The sequence below is a fragment of the Myripristis murdjan genome, chromosome 20 (genome assembly GCF_902150065.1).
Source record: "Myripristis murdjan chromosome 20, fMyrMur1.1, whole genome shotgun sequence".
Lineage (NCBI taxonomy): Eukaryota > Metazoa > Chordata > Actinopteri > Holocentriformes > Holocentridae > Myripristis > Myripristis murdjan.
In genome coordinates this window covers 12,243,391-12,262,326 of record NC_043999.1, presented here as the reverse complement: position 1 = coordinate 12,262,326, position 18,936 = coordinate 12,243,391, and the positions used below count along the sequence as shown (strand labels likewise).

The window sequence follows — 18,936 nt, the reverse complement described above, 5'->3', positions numbered from 1 at the left end:
ATGGTTGATGTCTTGGGTACATATATTTTCTGTACATGAACTAAAAATCAACTCAACTATAGATTTGACAGCTAGGAGCATTGCTGCAAAGCTGTTCTTTTCACTTCAATACCCAGACACTCAGAGCAGTGTCTTGCTGGATCACATTAGGTTTGGGTTGGAGGGCATCCTTCTAAAAAACTGATACAGAGTGCAAAACTCTGTTTCCTGAGAGGCGCCAAAGGCCTTGGCTCCCATCCACCCAGATCCCACTCTAGCCTCTAGACCAAGCTGCCTTTTACATATATTTAGCCTCACATCATCCAAAGCCCCAGTGAGCTGCTGCTCTCTATTTTAAAGCCAGTTTCATAATCTCACACAGGGAGAGGCTGGGGCGTTTAGCTAGTGGCAACAGCACAGAGCCACTGGACTAGTATGATCTCTGAGTCAGCGTCAAACATTTCAGAAGTGCTTTCAGAGAGATCTGACTGAAGTTTTGAAGTAATAACAAATTTGTCTGAAGATGATGACCAAGTTTAAAGAATAGGTTCAGTATTTTTAGCCCGTATTAAAATGTTAATACCCATCACTAAAAAGGAAATTTACACAGGGCACCCAACAACAAAAAACAAAACATTTGAAAACATTTTATGCATGCACAATTTCAAAACGCATTACAATGTGCTTTGAGTTTCCTCACTGCAAAAACGCAAAATCTTACCAAGATTATTTGTCTTATTTCAAGTCAAAAATGTCTTATTTCTAGTCAAAATATCTCATTACACTTAAAATAAGACATGATCACCTCAGAAGTAAATTGTTTTTAGACAATTTTCACTTGTTTCAAGTGAAAATTCACCTGAAACAAGTGAAAATTTGCTTGTTTCATTGGCAAAATTTGCCAGTGGAAAAAGTGAAAATTCACTTGAAATAAGTGAAAATTAGCTAGAAACAAGAAACAAATTTTGCCAATGAAACAAGCAAATTTTCACTTGAAACAAGAGACAATTGTCTAAAAACAAGTTAATAATAATAACCAAATAATCTTGGTAAGATTTTGAGTTTTTGCAGTGCTCTTTTCCAAAAGCTCACCACTAAAGCCAGAAATGAGGTTGATGGGTATCAACATTTTAATAGGATCTGAGTTAAAAAATTCCACACCTATCGTTTAATTTATGTAAACGCATCCATACTGCACTGCACTGAATATCACTCCCTGCACCGAGCCTTTCACAAACTGCCACAAACACATCTGAGTCGGTAAATGCAGCAGCCCATGCTCATAACATCATGTAGCAGCCCGGCGAAACTGCCTGCCGCCATGAATTTCTGGGGAGGAGAATTTAAACAGCTATTTATTAAATAAATTAATAAGAGGCCGGAGTAATGAGAATGCGAAGTGAGAGGTGTGAGATCAGGCTCGGCTCGGTGAAGTGATTGTGGCACTATGAGGCCAGTCTGACTGTCCTGTAGCCCTGTGCAAGAGTGACAGAGAGGAACAATGAGACAAGCAGCACTCCAACTCACCCAGAAAACACAGTACAGAGGGTCAGAGGGGTCACATGACTCTGTTTCTGTCTGTCTGCCCGTCTGTCTCTCCGCATACACACACACACACACACGTGCACGCATGCATGCATACAAGTGGCAGCATCCGTGAAGATGGGGCGGACAGACTGTGTTCCAGAGACGATGTGAGTGTGTTATTTTATGGCGATGAGTGGCCACAGTCGGTCAGTCTTCCAGTCGGACGGTAAGACTTAGAAAAGAAAAGCTGCAGTGACAGGAGAGTCAAGGACGGGCCAATAAAACCATCAATGATTAACACAGCAGAGGCTGAGTGCCAAGCAGCTACTTCACACTCAGCTAGGTGGCGGCAACTTAAAGGTTTGAAACGTGAACTTGTGGTTTACAGTTTACAACTTGGAATCTGGAGCTGCGAAAGTAAACAATGAAAGACACTGGCTGTTAATATTACAGATATTATGATATGATACTAGACACTGATTTCGGATAATATCATGATCTGGCATAAATGTCTACCTGCTTCTACCTGCTTGCAATAATCATCCCATGTGGTCAAACATATTGTGATATTTAATTTTGTCCAACTCGTCCAGCTGTACAGTACTGGGCAAAGCTCAGGTATGAATTTATGCACCTGTAATGAACACAGACATGCTGTCCAAGTGTGCTTTCCACTTTAGTAAAAAAGCATTCATGCTTAGCCTACTTTTCCTGGATAAACAAAGCCTAAAAAAAAAAAAAAAGTAGAGAGAATCAGTGTCCTCTTCCATTGCACTCTCATCACATTCCTGAGAATTATTTTGTTTTGAATGTCTGCATTGGTGGTGACCACATCGCGTCACGGTCCAATAAGCTCCAACCCAGGAAAGACGCAGCAGGAATATGGCACAAGAGTCACGTCTTGTCACTGAGCATCAGAATCTAAACCAGAGTGACTGTTAGCCTGCAAGGAGGCGAAAGAAACAAGGGATAAAAGTAAGATAGTGAAAGGAAGGAGAGGGTACAAGATAGGAGGACAGCAGGAGAGAAAAAAATGAAGAAAAAAGGTAAGAAATAGAGAGGAGAAAGTGAGTTCCTGGAGTGATGAGAGCGAGGGGAGAGAGAGAGAGAGAGAGAGAGAGAGAGAGAGAGAGAGAGAGAGAGAGAGGTGAAGAGATGCATGGCAGATGTGCCAGACCCCCAGCTGGTTTGAGCAGTGAACCTGTCAGACTGGCCTCCTCTCCTCCACCACCTGGTTCCACATCTGTCCATCTCTTAGTCTCCCTCAGTTATATAACACTGAATATTACTTTTAAATTATTGCAAGCATGGCAAAGCAAGTTAACACTGCAAATACTTCCTTTTTCTAGACAGAGAAATACAATCCCAAATGAGGATGGGATGCAGTGTCATAAAAGTGCATTTAGCTTAATTGTGTACGGAACACAAGTGCACTTGAGTGTCTTCTGATGCAACACAAGAATTGTTGGACTTATTACTGCATGTTCAGAACGGCTACGGATAATAAGACTAAAATATTTATGAGACACTTTGTAGTTTCACAACAAAAATGAGCAAATATGCTTTCCCTGCGAGGAGGGCTTTGCCACGAGCTGCAGTTAGTCATGACAGTTTTGCATCTGCTTTTCAAAATGTTTATTGTGCTAAACGTGTCTAGGGGGAGTGCGGAGATAAGGCAGCCATAAAGACAGAAGTTATTTGTCTATCAAGAAAAGCGCTCTTTGTTGGTATTCTGTAAAACGGCCTGTATCAACGATGAATAAATGATGACTGTTGGTTGCACATCACATTTACTGCCAGCTGTCATGTTGCACACTGTGGACCTCCATCAGCTGAGAGTAGACTTTGCGTGCCCTTTTCTTCTCCACTTCCCATTGATATGAGAAAAGCTCCCTGCCTGCCTGTCACATGACTCCAGGGGGATCGCACAACAACAAACGAATGTATTATGAAATATGCAGTGGTGAGAAACATTTAGTCCCAGTCATAATTAACATACCCTGGGCAAGTGCATAAAATGAGCGAGGGAGGAAAGAGGAAAGAGAAATTAGTTTTAACTGCTCTCTCAGTACTTATATTTCTACAGTTCTAGATGGCCGTGGTGTGTGCTTTCAGAAAGGGAGACAAATGAAGCAATTTAGATATGCACAATAAGCCTCAAAAATTAGATGAAATCACTAGTAAGGCATCATACTGCGCTCAACAAGTCGATTTTGCCCCATGACATCACCAGCTTTTCTGACCCTCTGTGTGATTAAATCACGAAAGCGTTTTAATTACGAAAAACCCACTTCTTCCCTCAGCAATTACAGCTACTGGAAGAACGTCACAAAATTAATGTCTTCAGTTCTGCAGCACGTCTGAAAATAAGCAGGGAAATGGAAATTAAATTAAGGCGGAGAACACCTGGCAACTCCCATGTAACACCAGTGTCATCCCAGCAAGTAGACGATGAATTGCTTGGTTTTTATTCAAGTGTGACTCGCATCTCCAGATCTCACTCTCCTCCAGTTGCTCCAGACTGCTCATATAGAAATCAAGGAGCATTCTCCACAGTCACACTGATGCCCCCTCGAAGATGGCTAAATATGGAAATGGCTTATTTGTGTCTTTTGCATTTTTCCATTCACACCAGGCCATTTTTAAAAAGTTTTCCAAAGGCACAAAAACAGTGACATCTACTCTTTTGGGCATTTGTATGTTCCTGATTCATGACCTATTTGACCTTTCTGCTATTTATGAAAATAGTGTCATAGCTGCATTAACCTGTCAACTCAACTATCAACAGAAAATTCAAGTGTTCCACTTGTAGAGCCATTAAATTAGACATTAGAGACACAAACATTTCAATGAAATTGTCCACCGCTTAAGTGTGATCATACTGACAATCATACATAAGTGTGCTCAGTGCCTGACCTGTGTATTTTATTTGTTTCTGGCGGTTGAATATGCTGTGTTAGTTTGCACAGCAGGCCAAAAAAGGGAGAAAAAAATATGTATTTTCAAATCTACTAAGCTTAGGCCACATCCACACGGTGATGGCTTTATCCGTGTAGACATGGCCTTAATGTGGACATGGTCTGAGTCATTTTTTAGAGCGGCTCATCCTGATGAAGTCGGGACAGCAGACGGAGAAAGAGAAGACAGATAGGGAGAGACAGAAAGGGAGGAGGCCTTTTAGGACTGCAGATAGCTATGCACAGCCTTAGGGAGACGCAACGGCCTGGCCAGCAGGGTGAAGAGACACTTGCAGGGTGTTCGAACAGGGTTGTGACCGACAGTGCGCAGAGAGCCGCGCGGGTCAGTCCCATCAGCGGGCCCAGCAGCCCAGCATCTGCTCTCTGATAACAAGAAGCCTGCGGGGACAAACGCTCATCCACGGTGTCATCATCACCAAGCAGACACCTCCACACATGAGCTGTCCTCACTAGCACACCCACGCATGTGTTAATGTGTGTGTGAACCTGGATCAGCGCAAAGGGGCCACACACACAAAATTATAAACACAACGCAAGTGTTTCTTAACACGCCTAAGCAATCACACCTGTACTTCCACAAGCAATACAATAATAATAACTGATTTGCATCCTTGCTTCTCTTCCTGTTGCCTCAATGTTAAAATGGATCCTGCCATGTTAACTGATTGGTGTTATACAGCTTCATGCTCTGACATCTAGTCTGCATTGTCTGTCTCCAGTCTCTCTGGTCATATGAAATGAAATATTATGTAACAACGGATGTTAGATAAGAGCTTCTGATGCCTATCACAAGCCATTTGCATTTTTCAGCAAGGCGTTGTGCGCAGATAATAGCCGAGAAAGATCATGACAAATGGTTATTTGGCTGAATAAGACTCGAGGCAGACAATTGCAATTGACAGGCAGACTGTGCGTGTTATGAGTGCAAACAATTGACTTTTGCACAGAGAAAAAATAATCTTATTTAAAATGTATTTTCTGTCGCTCTCAGTCTAGTATCAAAAGTATAGCGATAAAGGGATTAAATCTTTTTATCCTGTCACCCAGTTGAATGGTCAATTAAATTTCCCCTTATTCAACTTCCATTGCTCCACAAGGCGATAGCATATGCACTCGTAGTTCATGTAATTTAATTCTTGTGATGAATTGGGGTGAGCATCGCGGGACTTGACATCACACAGAAACTCAAAGTGGGAGAATTTGGAGAAAGCAGTTGTCCCCATTTTTTTTTTTTTTGGTGCATCCTAGATTTCTGTGAAGTATTAAACCTCCAGCTGTTAACATCACTTAAGCAGAAATCCCCCAATTCTCTTCCCGCAGCTCAGCGAGACAGCCTGGCTAAAGTGCTGTGTCAGTCTCATGATAGCTTTAGCTGCCTAGTCTAAAGCATGCACGTCTTACCAATGACTTCATCACACAAGTCACACCATATTATTTCCCTTTTCAGAAATCCCCAGATTTAAGAGTGGACGGGGGAGGGGTGCATTTGATCCTTGGTGCGATGTTTCTAGTGTTTAATACTGCAAGAACGTCCCGGTGATGCTCAGAGGCAGAGGGGTATAACTGTCAAATTCATCTTCTTGTTTAATATTTTGAGAAGCTGGCAAGGAGTGATTTTTTTTTTTTTTTTTGGTCACACCCTAATTGAACAAGCTCCTCTAGCAGGGATAAAATGAATGAACATCAAATCAAACACTTTCACAAAACCACACGAGAGACATAAAGTTAAATGGAGAGTGAAACTCCAGAGTGGGCATAAGGAATCAAGAATCCATCTGAAAAAGTTGCACTTGAAATCCTATTAGCTGTACAGCTGGGGGCGCTATTACTTGCCAGAAGCTGTTGACTCCTCACAGATTTGATAAATGTAGAGATGGTGGAGTAATTGAAACTCACCACACCTTGATTGATGTCAAGGCTGGGTCTTTTTATGTGTAATTATACGAGGGGGAAGGAAATCTCCTCACTACTAAAAACTGAAAATGAGATTTTGTATGAGACATAAGTCCATTTCATTCCTATGTGCCAAAAAAATTGCAGCAGTGCAGCAGCAGTAAAAACAGAATATATTTCCTTGCAGGTAAAAGCCAGAAATACTTTATTTTTACAGCTTACAGGTAACACACAATGATGCAAATGCTGAAATACAGGCAAAGGCGGATCCCAAGGACACGTTCCTATTAAAAAGTAATATCCTGCATATGTAAATTGTTCCCGTGCTTATCGAGATTATCAGTGCTATTATAAGGCCAAAAAGGCTGAATAGAAGCAACAGCTCAGGTGAAAAGACAAGCAGCTGCACAATTTGTGTAAAAAAAAAAAGAGAGAGAGGGGATAATTGAGAATAAAATGATGGGAGGGGACAACTTATTAATTTGTCCTCTCCATTTTTCTTGCACCGACAGAACACACAGTGCAACCGGGAGATTATAATTCAGTGCACAGGGGTCAGAGTGATCTTAATGGCTTCAGAGCAAGGCACCGATGTTCTCTGTATTTGGCAGTCATTAAGTTGACAGAGGCAGACTGAGACCCTCCTGAGCACATGACAGTTATTGTACAATGTCTGCCTATTCTGCTAGCAAATGAGGTACATTAAAAGTTGACCCAATTATTTTTTGTTAACCCACAGTTAGGCTGCACGGACAGTTGGCAACCTGTAGGTTTTTCTCTTTGAGCGTTATGATTCCACCATCTGACATATTTTTATCGAATATGTCTTTAGGAACAGTCTTTAAAAGTAAGCACACTGCGCACTTTCTGCTGCCTTTGTGTTAATCTGGAGCATCCTAGCAATATTTGAGTCCTTACTGGTGGTAATAAGTGCTTGAACTCTCCATGCTACTTTCCTATTTGCCTCATTCCCCAGTGCATTGGGTAATACAGCGTAAATCAGTGTGATTAGTTTGGCATTAGGGCTGTGCTGGGACCGAGAAAAGCATGGATCAAACTTCACTGTCAACAAACGGTTAATCAAAAACCCAGACCTTTAATTTAGGTCAGTAATTCTATACCATCCATCCATATTACGGTATCAATGAAAAGTTTCCTTGACTTGCTGGTTCTTAATATACCCTTCAGGACCACTTTGATTCACATTCCAAAGCCTCAAGCAATGCAGCTCATAAACATTTCGAAACCAGAAAAAAATGGACTCCTGGCATTCATTTCCAAAAACTAAACCACACACTACCTACTGAGTATGGAGCATTTTGCTGTTGCAAATAAATAGAGTTTAGATAACTGATGAGCAAACACTGACTGAGTTGACACACTTCTCAGACAAAGGGGGGATAGAGTGAATTATCAGTTTCATAATGAGACAGACGCTAAAAAAGGGGGTTTCTTTGCCTCATGGCAACAGCTGCCTGCAGGCAACATAACTGAGTTCTGACTGACTCATCAAACTGTGTTTGAAGCAGCCATGTGCCAGGGGAAGTGCTCACTCCGCTCTGCAGCACAGTCTTGAGAAAGATCTCATTTTATTTGTGTTCAAAGATTAAAAACAATTGTATGCTGATTCTAGTGCAATATTTATGTGTTAATAATTACCAGAGTTTGGACAAGGAAGGATTTCTATAAAACTGAAAGTGTTTTTCTGACCTGAGTGCACCAAGCTTAATTAGAGCTAGAAGATGAAAGAGTGGTGTCCATAACAATTTCAGAACAACCACACATGTTGGAACAGTTACCGGTTGTACTATAAACTGTGATAAAATATCTGATGGTTTGTTACACTGCTTCAAATTAAAATTATTGCAATAACCACTTCTGATTAGTGTGTTTTTCAAAAGCCATGCTTTTTTCAGTACACACCATCTAGCATGAACCAAAGTCAGCATCGTCTGGTCAAGTCCCTTTAATGCTACCACAAACACACTGCATAGTTGCCTTGACTTCAATTGACCATATCACAAAGTAGTGACAACATTTGAGAGATTTTTTTTTTACTATTCAAGAGGACTACTTCCAATTTTTGGTCATAGTTTGGGTTTCATATAAAGGCTGAGGGGAAGATAATAGATGAATACCACAAAAATTCCAAAAACCATGATAATTTTGGTCACAATTAATCATGATTTTGAATTTTCAAACCATCCCTAGTTGCTTGTCCTCTGGGGTAAACACACACTTCTTCCGGTGAGTAACCAAGCAAACTCGGCACATAGTGTGCATCCTGGCTAAATACATGTTGATACACAAACCTCTGTGAAGCATGAAGCATGTGTCATGTCCAAAGCACCCAAAACACTCCCTCGCCCACACACACATGCACAAAGACAACTTGACCCAGAGATGCCACTGACACGGCTAACACACCCGCAGCACCGGCCAAAAACTGACCACAATGGGAAAAAAAAAAAAAAAAACATCAGGCTTATACATAGAAAAAGTTTGAACTGAACCTACTCTGTCTTGCTGCTTTCCTCCTCCCACTTTTTCATTCCTCTTCTGGATCCGTCTGCCTCTCTCCCTCTCTGTCTTGAGAAGCCTATACATCAGTGAGATTTAATGCTGCCTCATCCTGCTCAGCGCTCGTATCACATGGTGTACATCATCAATAATCTTTACGAGCCAGCGCTTTGGCTAATACACAAGGGTAATGTGTTGCTCCTGTTGGAACCATGAACCCACACACCAGACATTTTAGAAACTTATTTTCAGTCTTTATTTTCTGTATGTCATGTCAGTGTTAAATATACAGCAATAATATACAGCACATCCGGCAATACACAGCAATTCTCTGACTTGAGAGAATGATATTCACACAGAGAATGCTCCATTAAAAATGCATGTGTTGGAGCAATCTTTGACTGACTCAAAACGTTTTGGCAATTTTTTTCCCCAAGCAGATTTAATACAAGTCACGAAATGGATCAAATGTCTAGGTGTGACTTAAAAGTATACGTGCATGTTTTAGACTATAATAATAGTGAAATCGCTTCAAAAGATTCATCTTCAAGCAGTGTTACGTGAGATGAAAGTTTCCCTCACCCTGGACATTCCCTGAGCTGCATGAATGTCACACTACATACACTCACAATCAGTTGTCACTCTGGCTGCTGGAAACTGGGACAGAGAGGGGCTGTTTTGAAGCAGAAACGCTGAAATCTGCAGTTGCAGTAAAGTGGCACGATAGAAAACATCATACAGTTCAGATGAAAATCCAAAATGAGTCGTGTCATCCTTTAATAATAGCTACAGACCTGCACAATGCTTGCAAATCTAAATTTGCAACCACATTGACATTTTTCTGTGCAAGATTTGAGGAAATCTGATTCTGATGCATTGCCATGACGGACCATTAACTTGACAGTTTCCTTTTACAAAGGCCAAGGGTCAGCTCAAGAGTAAACATGTTGAGTGCCCTTTTGGTCCACTAGAGAGAATACATGTGACAATTTTAGTTTCAAGTTCCTGCTAGTTCCCCTGCCTGACAAAACACTACCCATGACTATGCTTTCAAGAAATGCTCTTAAAAGCTCCATTTTATGCACTGATGGAGAGCTCACTCCCACAGCTGGAATGGGCTTCTACCAAGCATGTCTGATGTTTCAATGTAGGATTTGGCCTTAGGAAAAATGGATGTTTCACTACAGGAAAAAAAGTTAGACTGTGTATAAGACAATAGAGAAGCAGAGAATGAAAGACAAAAGAGACACAGGAAAGAAAGCTCTAGAGGGACTCAATTGTGGTTCCAAAGAAGGGAGCAGCTCTTCCCGCGATGTATTTTTGGGGGGTTTGATTCATCCCTCCTCTCAGTGTTATCTTAGTTGTGATTTATATGGGGACCTTAAGCAACACAGTGTCAGCCAAAGGTCAGCCAAAGGCCTGCTCTTTGCTAACCCAAGGGTTTAAAGCTTGATAGATCATGCTCTGCAGCCTTATTCATTCTGTACATGTGTGCATGCCAACCCACTGTGTGCCTCAGTGTTGTGAAAACAGTCAGCAGTTAATAATGTAACAAGACTGAAACAAGGAAGGTGTAATCTGAGTCTCTGAGAAAGTTACAATGCAAGGAAGGAAATTACTTTCCCAGAGTGGCAGCTTTCTATTCTGGTGCAGCCCTAGAAATAGAAAGAAATGACAAAAAAACAAAAAACAAAACAAAACAAAACAAAACAAAGTGCATGGGAAGCAGCAGTGTCATAATTTCAGTAATAGGAAGCTTAGATAATGAAACGGTTGCCTTTGTTGTTTAGTCAGTGAAACCAGATCATGAGCCATATCACAATTTGGGCTGAACGATATGGTAAAAACAAAATATTGTAATAATTTTGACAGACTGAGAGTGGGAATGCTTATTTTTACATTAGAATTTTCATTTCACTGTAAAAACTGTAAAAGTGGTAATGATGTGTTTTTTGCTGGGGTCCTGTACCAAACAAACATGTTTCCTTACATCTGGAAAATACGGTTTGTAGCCCAGGGCATCTCTGCAGCGTTTATAATGGTATTTTGTCACATGGTTTACCTTGATCAAAAATTGCAGCTCCTGCAATTTGGACATTGCAATTAGCCATACTGCAGTTTCAGTAATATTTGAAATAATTTTTCAGCTGCAAGTCACATTCGCCTGACAGAGAGTATGAGGTACGTTCATGGCTCAGCTGATCTTGTCGGACCACAGAGCTAAGTAGCCGGACACTACAGAGCTCCTTCTACTTTATAATGTTCATTTTCTAACTTTTAAGCAGTCTGGTTTTTGGATTTCAAACTTGGCCTTGGACTGAATTCTGGCAGAACCTTTCCTCTGATCAGTATGCTACATGAACTCACAAAGATTATTTTAATGGCCTTCTCCACCAAATATTCTCGCAAATGATTACAGATGGGTACCGCCAGCAACATTAAATATTAATGCAATATTAATGAAAGATATTAATGAAAAATCCAATCCCTGAAACAACGTGTTGACTTGAAAGAAATAAACACAGTGGGAGATTCAATTTGCATCATCTGAACTACAAAGATAAAAGTTTCTCTGTGTGAATATTTAGCACTGTTTGTGCATATAGCAGTGTGTGTGCGCATTCACTCATGCCCACACCCACACAGACACAACACAACACTCATGTAAATGCAGTCTGCCTGAAGGGTAAAAGGGTGCACGAAAGGGAGGTGGAGGCCATATTGATTTCTCTGTCAACTCTATCAGAGGAAACCCTGAGGGAGCCCTTGCATCCGCTTACAACCACCAGTTGGGTGAATTAACCACACTTATGCTCCAGGCTAGAACACACACCTCATACATTAAATTGAAGGGGGAAAATCAAGCAGTTAGACGCCTGCTATGGAGGAATTACATGCCGCACTGATTGGCTTTGGAGACTATGCCATGTAATCAAGTCAAACTATCAAGGACAGGAGTTTGAACGAAGAGGACATGTTAGTCCTTGTTAGTGATTTTGATTTCAACAAGAGGAAAAATGATCAAATGGACCGCATTTCTATAGCGCTCTTCTAGTCTACCGACCACCCAAAGCACTTCACAGCACTTTACTACCTCACATTCACCCATTCACACACACATTCACACACATGGCAGAAGCGGCCATGCAAGGTGCCAAGCCGTCCATCAGCAGCGGTTAGGGGCTTGCACAAGGGCACTCCAACACGCTCTGGAGGAGCCGGGGATTTAACCAGGAACCCTCTGATTACCTGATGACCACTCTGCCTCCTGAGCCACGAAAACATAAAAAAAACTGAAGCCAAGTTGACATAAAAAAAATACTTTATCATTAATCTGACATGCAAAGACAGCCAATCACATCTGCTGTTTATCTAGAGTCAGGGGGAAGTAACACACTGCCCTGGGCTACACCCTGAAAGAACAACACACACTAGACCCAACAGGGTGATACACTCACACACGGCTAGTCACATAGCCAAAGCTCTTTCTTCTTGCTCAGTGGCCTGATTATTCTCTGTTTTTGTTTTAAGGATGACTCACATACACTCATTTCAGAACAGAGGCCTTAAGTCCATGAACACACTATCGGCTCACCTACTCTGCCTCTGATGACTCATGTGACTTCTCACTAGCCAGCAGGTATCCATTTAAACCCCAAAGACAAAGGTGAGCTGTCTCCCACAGCTGAGAAAACATGGAGACGTCGACACTGCCATCCTGGTGCCATGCCAAAGTACTCTTTAAAAACTGTTTCTGCTTAAACTCTTCAATCAGTAGCAAGAATCCAACAGAGCCCAGAGTTGCTGAGGGTATTATTAGAAAAACGGACCTTGTAACAATTAATACCCACGGTCCTCCATTTACTTTTGTTCAGAGGCTGCAGTGTTACAAATTGCTCCAGTCTCCCTTTTGTTATTAACTCCGCCATGGAGGCGAAAAATCTGGCAGCAGGATATTATCTGTCCATCTATCTGTCAGCAGAATAGCTCAAAAAAGTACTGGACTGATTTGCATGCAACTTGGTGGGAACGTTGATCACAGGCAACTAAACAAACAGGGTAGTTTCCAAATGCATCCATGTAACACCATGAAACATGATGGGTGTCATGGATCAAGGCAGCCCTGACAACGTCTCCACGCTCATTGGCCGGAAGGGGCGCGTCCTGAAGGTGACAGCATTGCAGAAAGAGGGCGAGGCTTTGCACAAACAGAGCCGTAACTTCCAGGTGTGACCTGGATGGAGCGTCTGCGGTATACTGAGTGCTTTCTAGTTTGCAAAGTGTGTGTCCCTTCAAAGACATGGTAAGTATTTGATGCAAGTCATATTTGGTCCTGTTGGAACAGTATGACTCAAGAGCAAGTAAATCATAAGAATTCATGCAGTGGCTGTTGGGGTCCCAGAGGGAGAAGGGGCACAAGGGACTGAATTGACCCATGACTCCTTGATTCACAGCGGGAGTGAGGATGCTTAAAATCAGCCTCTCCCTTACTGAATTTGAGTTGTCAGCTACATCAAAGTAGGATAGCTTCGATGCAACCAGGGTAACTGTCTGTAACTCGCTCTCCTAAATTTCCCTTTGGCAGATCTTTGACTAAGAACATTTCCAAGACATTGCACAGTCGATGTAGCAGGGTGCCTGAAACTTGTACAACAGCCAATTCTGACGCAGACATATACACAAAAAGGTGGCTGAAATGGATTGTGAAGAATCTGAGAAACATTTTAGTAGGCCAAGTGATGTGGAGGGAGGGAGAGTATTTTGTTCTCTTTATAACCCTTGCCGTCTGGCTGATAGTTGCCAAAGAAGAAATCCCGGCAAAACAAGAGGGGGTTTAAAGAGTCATGAGAGGCTGCAATTAATGTAATCCCTACTCTTGGCTTCAATGTCAAAGAAACGGGTGATCGCATTCCTATCTCGGCCGCAAACTCATCCCCACTGCACTAAGCTCTTATTTCAAGTTTTTTTCAACGGGAAGTAAGGCGGTATGTGGTTAAAAAAATAACAGAGAGCAACATATGTGTGATTTGCTCCCCTAAGAGCTCCCCTAAGAAGGTTTCCCAAAACAGCCAGATGCGATGTCGTGCCACCTTTTCAGCCGCGCTTCTCTGCTGAGCCATCTGTCAGAAATAATATGGTGGAAAGTCTGTCGGAGATACCAAAAGCTCACAGACCACTGACAGCAAGGGTTTGAGCAACACTGACATGCTGTGCTGAGAACAAGTGAGGGCATGTAACACTTTCCTCGCCAGATATACTGTTAAAGCTCCCATAAACAAGTGCACATGCACATGCACATGCACAGTAACACCAGTACAAACCTCTTGTAATATGACTTCTCCTGTCAAACACACCGGCGTTCACACGCAAACAGGTAGAGACAGCATCGAATATTATATATCTTGGTAATAATCTGGGATACTTGACAGGATGATGAAGTGAGTGTGCTCATATTCATGCGGTGACAAGCCTTGAAACACTATATCAAACAAGAAACAACAAATCGGGGATGCTTGTACCAGTGCGTGGATGAGTAAAGCAGCCCCCACCCCTCAACTCCCTTACTTGCCTTGACTCACCTTCTCAATCACCGATACGTGAGCTCATCTGCAAATCTGTGCCATGACTTTACCTCAAAACCATGATGAGAACAGATCTCTGCATGATGAGGCATGGGATCAAAGCACCCACTTGGCGAGACAAAAAGTGCAATACTTTCAAGTTGGTCTAGACAGAGAGGGAGATAAGGGTCCATAAGGTTGAGAGGGCTGACAGAAGAGCGGAGAGAGAGGTTAAGTTGTTATCAGTTAAATAAAGTCTTTCCAGAGCCTTACCCTTTGTTTCTGGTGGCTTTCTGCTACAAACGTCTACAGGCTGATGCTGATGTTTACATCCAGCTCTTTAATGCTGGGAAGTACACCCACATCAAAGCTTCAAGAATTTGCAGTTAAGAATGATACTGATAAAATGAGTCTGTCAGATAGTTAAATAGATAGAGCTCCGATGGAAATCCAGCATGAGAAATATCTAAAAGATGACGCTAAACAGTAACTGAGCTGTCATTTGAAACCAAGGATTATTTTGGGGGGAGAAACTGCTATGCAGTATCAGAAGCGGGCTCGTCGTGAGCCACTAGCCCAGATTTGTTACACCTTTTTTTCGGCCAGAAAATGTCAAGCGGATTTTGCTTTTGGTCAAGGCGACCACTCTAAGACTGAAATTGGGCCCTTTGGCAAGCAGTGTCAGCTCTGAAGCCTTCACACAGTGGAAATGTCACCTGTCACAAGCATTTATTGTCTGCCAGCGCTGTGTGCATCAGCTCCGTCTGACCCTCTGGGGCCTGCGCTTCAGCTGCCATCATGCCTTGTAACTGGCATCAGCTTGGGACATGGAGACCTGGCACAGACCAACCATCCCCCACCCACATCAACCGGTTTTGTTTATATCCAAGGAATAAGTGGATAGGAAATATGATGAGCTTCCCATTAGCCTACAGTGAAATGGTATTTGATGGTATTGTTGGCCTATTTAAAATCCGCTGAATTACTTAAGCTCTGCATGACTGCATTTGCCTGGCTTCATGCAGCCGGCAGCGTAGTCCCCAAAATGAAAACTGTGCCTGCCTCACTCTCAAGGTAGGAATGTGCAAAAATCACAATTAAGTGTTATATATCAAAGGGCTGTGGAATCTGTGTGGTGTGTAGTTACTTTCTATAGCACGGCAGTGAATTATGAGCAGAAACAACAAAGGTACTGTACTGAGAATAGCTCAACCAGTGGAGTATTTGAGCTCTGCCTTTTTTGTATGTAGAACTTGTGAGCCACTGTCCTCAGCAGGGAGTGTACTGAGAATTCTCCCTGTCCTCATACACACATGCGCACACACACAAATACACACAAGCAAATGCAAGACTTTGTAACACAGCGACAATGCACATAGATCATATGTTCTTTGTGCGAGTGTGTGTGTGTGTGTGTGTGTGTGTGTGTGTGTGTGTGGGCGGTGATAGCAACTTTCAATAACTCCGCAATACAGAACGAGAATTCAGCTGCTGTCAAAACATGACAACAAAAAGGAGCGAAAACGAGAGGAAAGATGGGTAGAGGAACAGAGGTGGAGAGAGAATGTTAGAGAGAAGCAAGACAAAGGGAAGTACAGAAAATGAGAAAAGAGAGGAACGATGGGAAGTGAGAAATAGGAGGGGAGGAGGAGAGGAGAACAAAGATAAAAATAAAGACAGCGAAGAGAGAGGTGGGTCACTTTCAACGCAATCACACCAAGAAGAAGGTTCCATTTAAAAAAAAAAAAAAAACCTCTACTATAAAAAGTGATTCTTCCATCCAATTCCTGCTGTATTTGAGAATTAAACCTCTATCATAACTATGTCCGTTTTGCCTCAACCTACAATTTGAACTGAATGGACTGAAAGTGAACAGACTCAAGCCGTGGTTAAGAGACGGAGCGCTGCAGGGAGGCCGGCCAGTCGTCTATTTGTGTAAAGAAAAGAAGAGACTGGAAGCTGCACAGACAAGAACATCTGGTTTCCAGTACAAACCTGCCCCTCATAACCCATAACCTGACTTTACTGCAAGGAGGCACACACACACACACACACACACAGGCACAAAGCTCGAGACCTGTAGATTTCCCAGCATGCCCTGCTCCCTGCTCACATTCCTGACCTCCTTCTGTCACTCTCTCAGTTGACGACCCCCCCCCCCAACACACACCGCCACCACCACCACCACCACCACCACCACCACCACCACACCCGCTAAACCTCTTCCAATGCTTGCCATTGAGTACAAACTGAGCCGTCAGACGTGCAGAGTGATTGACATGAACCAGCTCAACAGACAGAGGGTGTGTACAAAAATGGACAGCCTGCCAATCAGATTCTTCAAAAAAAAAAAAAAAAAAAATACTCGACAACGGATTACCCCGGCCGCTGTATATGCACAGATACATACAAATCCCCCCCCCGGCACAGCCTCGGACATTCAGTGTTGCTTTGAGACTGCGAGACGACTGTGACCTGACAAAAAAACATGGGCCGGGTGAGAGGCAGACCCCTGCAGAGTTGGGAATGTGATGAGAGAGGGCCAAAAGGGAGTGATAAGACCCCCTCTTCTCCCAACTCTCCTCGCCCCCCGAGCCCCCTCTTCTTAATCTGTACCCCGCTGAGATGAGTATGGTGGAGGAGTGACACTATGAGGAGTCACTCCTTTGCCCTCCATGCAGCAAAATGGCTTGATAGTACACAGGACCATCTCCATCCTGTCCCAAAGGCCAGGAAGAAGATCCCAGATAGAAGGACCTAATCCACACTCAGCACAATGCAGCAGCATTACTGGGGACACACAACAAGCAGAAAAAAGGCCTAATCCCCTGTATACTAAATGGACCAGCAAAGATAAGCACACAGGGGAATACAAAACAACTCTGGAAGATGAGAAGGATGGGAGCGAACCATTTCTCAATTCCCAGTGTAAGAGGAAACAGCAAGGCTGTTCCATATTAAAAATGCACATTTTGACATTTGATTAACAACTGACAGCTTTGACAACAAGTATGCAGAGGACATATGAATGGCTGCTCACACACTCTTCAAATTGGGTTAGAAATGTTTGGTTGCTTTGACTGATTTCTTGTCAAATACAATTGACACCATGGTGATGAAATTCAGAGTTGCTCCTGTGCATAGATTATTTATCACACATGACAAAAAGAGACCTAAACAATTTTAATTTTAGTGGTTGCACTACAAAAAAAAATCCATCTTGATAAGTCGTTTAGTTTCATATTCAGTGTTAAAAATCTTGTTTTTCTTGAAAGAAGTGAAGGAAAAATCTGCCATTGGGAGGATATCATCCCACCTGTTTTCAAGTTCCAGTTCCTTGTTTGAGAATTTTTTTTTCTGGGAAGAAGTATAAATATGTTGAAACAAGGCAGATCAGCCAGCTGGTATCAAGAAAATGACACTTCATTCAAGAAAATTCAAGTTGACTGGGAATGGAAACAAGTGGCATTATCTCATCCTACTGGTAGATTTCTCTCATTTCTTTGAAGAAAAACAAGATAAAACTCAATAAATAACTAAATCATTTGTTACGCTTGGGATTTATTTGCACTGTGAGCAAGAGTTAATTCAGTTTATGATGTCTTTTAACGCATCCTAAATCCACTGTACTTACTCTGCACAGAGCCCTGCTGCTGACTTGCGGCTTTGGGTGGGCTGATCCGGCTCTTGGGCGGGACGATCTCCATATTCTGGCCGTGGTTCTCACCTGGACTCTGGTTCTGGCCCGGGGTCTGAGTCTCAGCCTGGGTCTCGCTCTGTGCTTTGTCCTGCGGGACCGATGCGGTGGACGGCAAAGACTTCTGCCTTGTCAGGATGCCATCGCTACCGGCCCTCATCAGCTTCTCGCCCACGCTCAGCACCCGGGCTCGACCGCCCGCAACGGCCGTGCCAGTGCATTCCTTCCTAGGGGAGGGCAGTTTGGATCCTGCCCCGACTGAGGGGGGCCGGGCCAACCTGGAGGCTTTGGACATCCTGCAGGTCTGTGGATCAATAGCACTCCTCAGTTTCTCTCTCAGTCAGTCTGACTGCATCTGGCTCCCGAGGGCAATCCAGGTTTTCTTAGCTCTTGGTGTGAGTGTGAGTTTGTGTCTCTGCAGCTCAGCGAGTTGTGACTGGTGCAGGTAGGTTGAGAGGGCCGGAGGGAGGGCACTTTTGGGAAGTCGGGTGGGAGGAGAGGTGGATGGGGGTGGAGGGAGGGGGGTCAATAGCTCCTTGGAAGGTGTTCTCCTCTCCTGGCGTGGCCTCCCGGGATCATCCTCCAAGGCAAACAGTGCTTGTGTGTGTAAGTGTGTGTGTGTGTGTGTGTGTGGATAAACCTGTGGAGTGGCAGGACGTGCTGTGCCAAATGCAAACAGGCAGTCAGGTCTTCGGTGTCAGCGCATTCCAGCTTTCTAATCCCCTCTCTCTCCCTCTCTCTCTTTCCCTGTCTTTCACACTCTCTCTCCCTCCATCCCCTC

General features: G+C 43.0%; 1 protein-coding gene across 7 annotated transcripts in view; it reads right to left on the bottom strand.

The window, feature by feature from the left end:
- kiaa1217 (KIAA1217 ortholog) overlaps positions 1-18,531 on the bottom strand; it is a 97,220-nt gene extending 78,689 nt beyond the window's left edge. For all 7 annotated transcript variants that reach the window (XM_030079158.1, XM_030079166.1, XM_030079159.1 and 4 more), the window contains exon 1: positions 18,093-18,531. In XM_030079158.1, coding sequence (XP_029935018.1) covers positions 18,093-18,450 — 358 coding nt within the window. In that variant the 5' untranslated portion in view covers positions 18,451-18,531. The remainder of the gene's footprint in view (positions 1-18,092) is intronic.
- Positions 18,532-18,936: the final 405 nt, after the last annotated feature.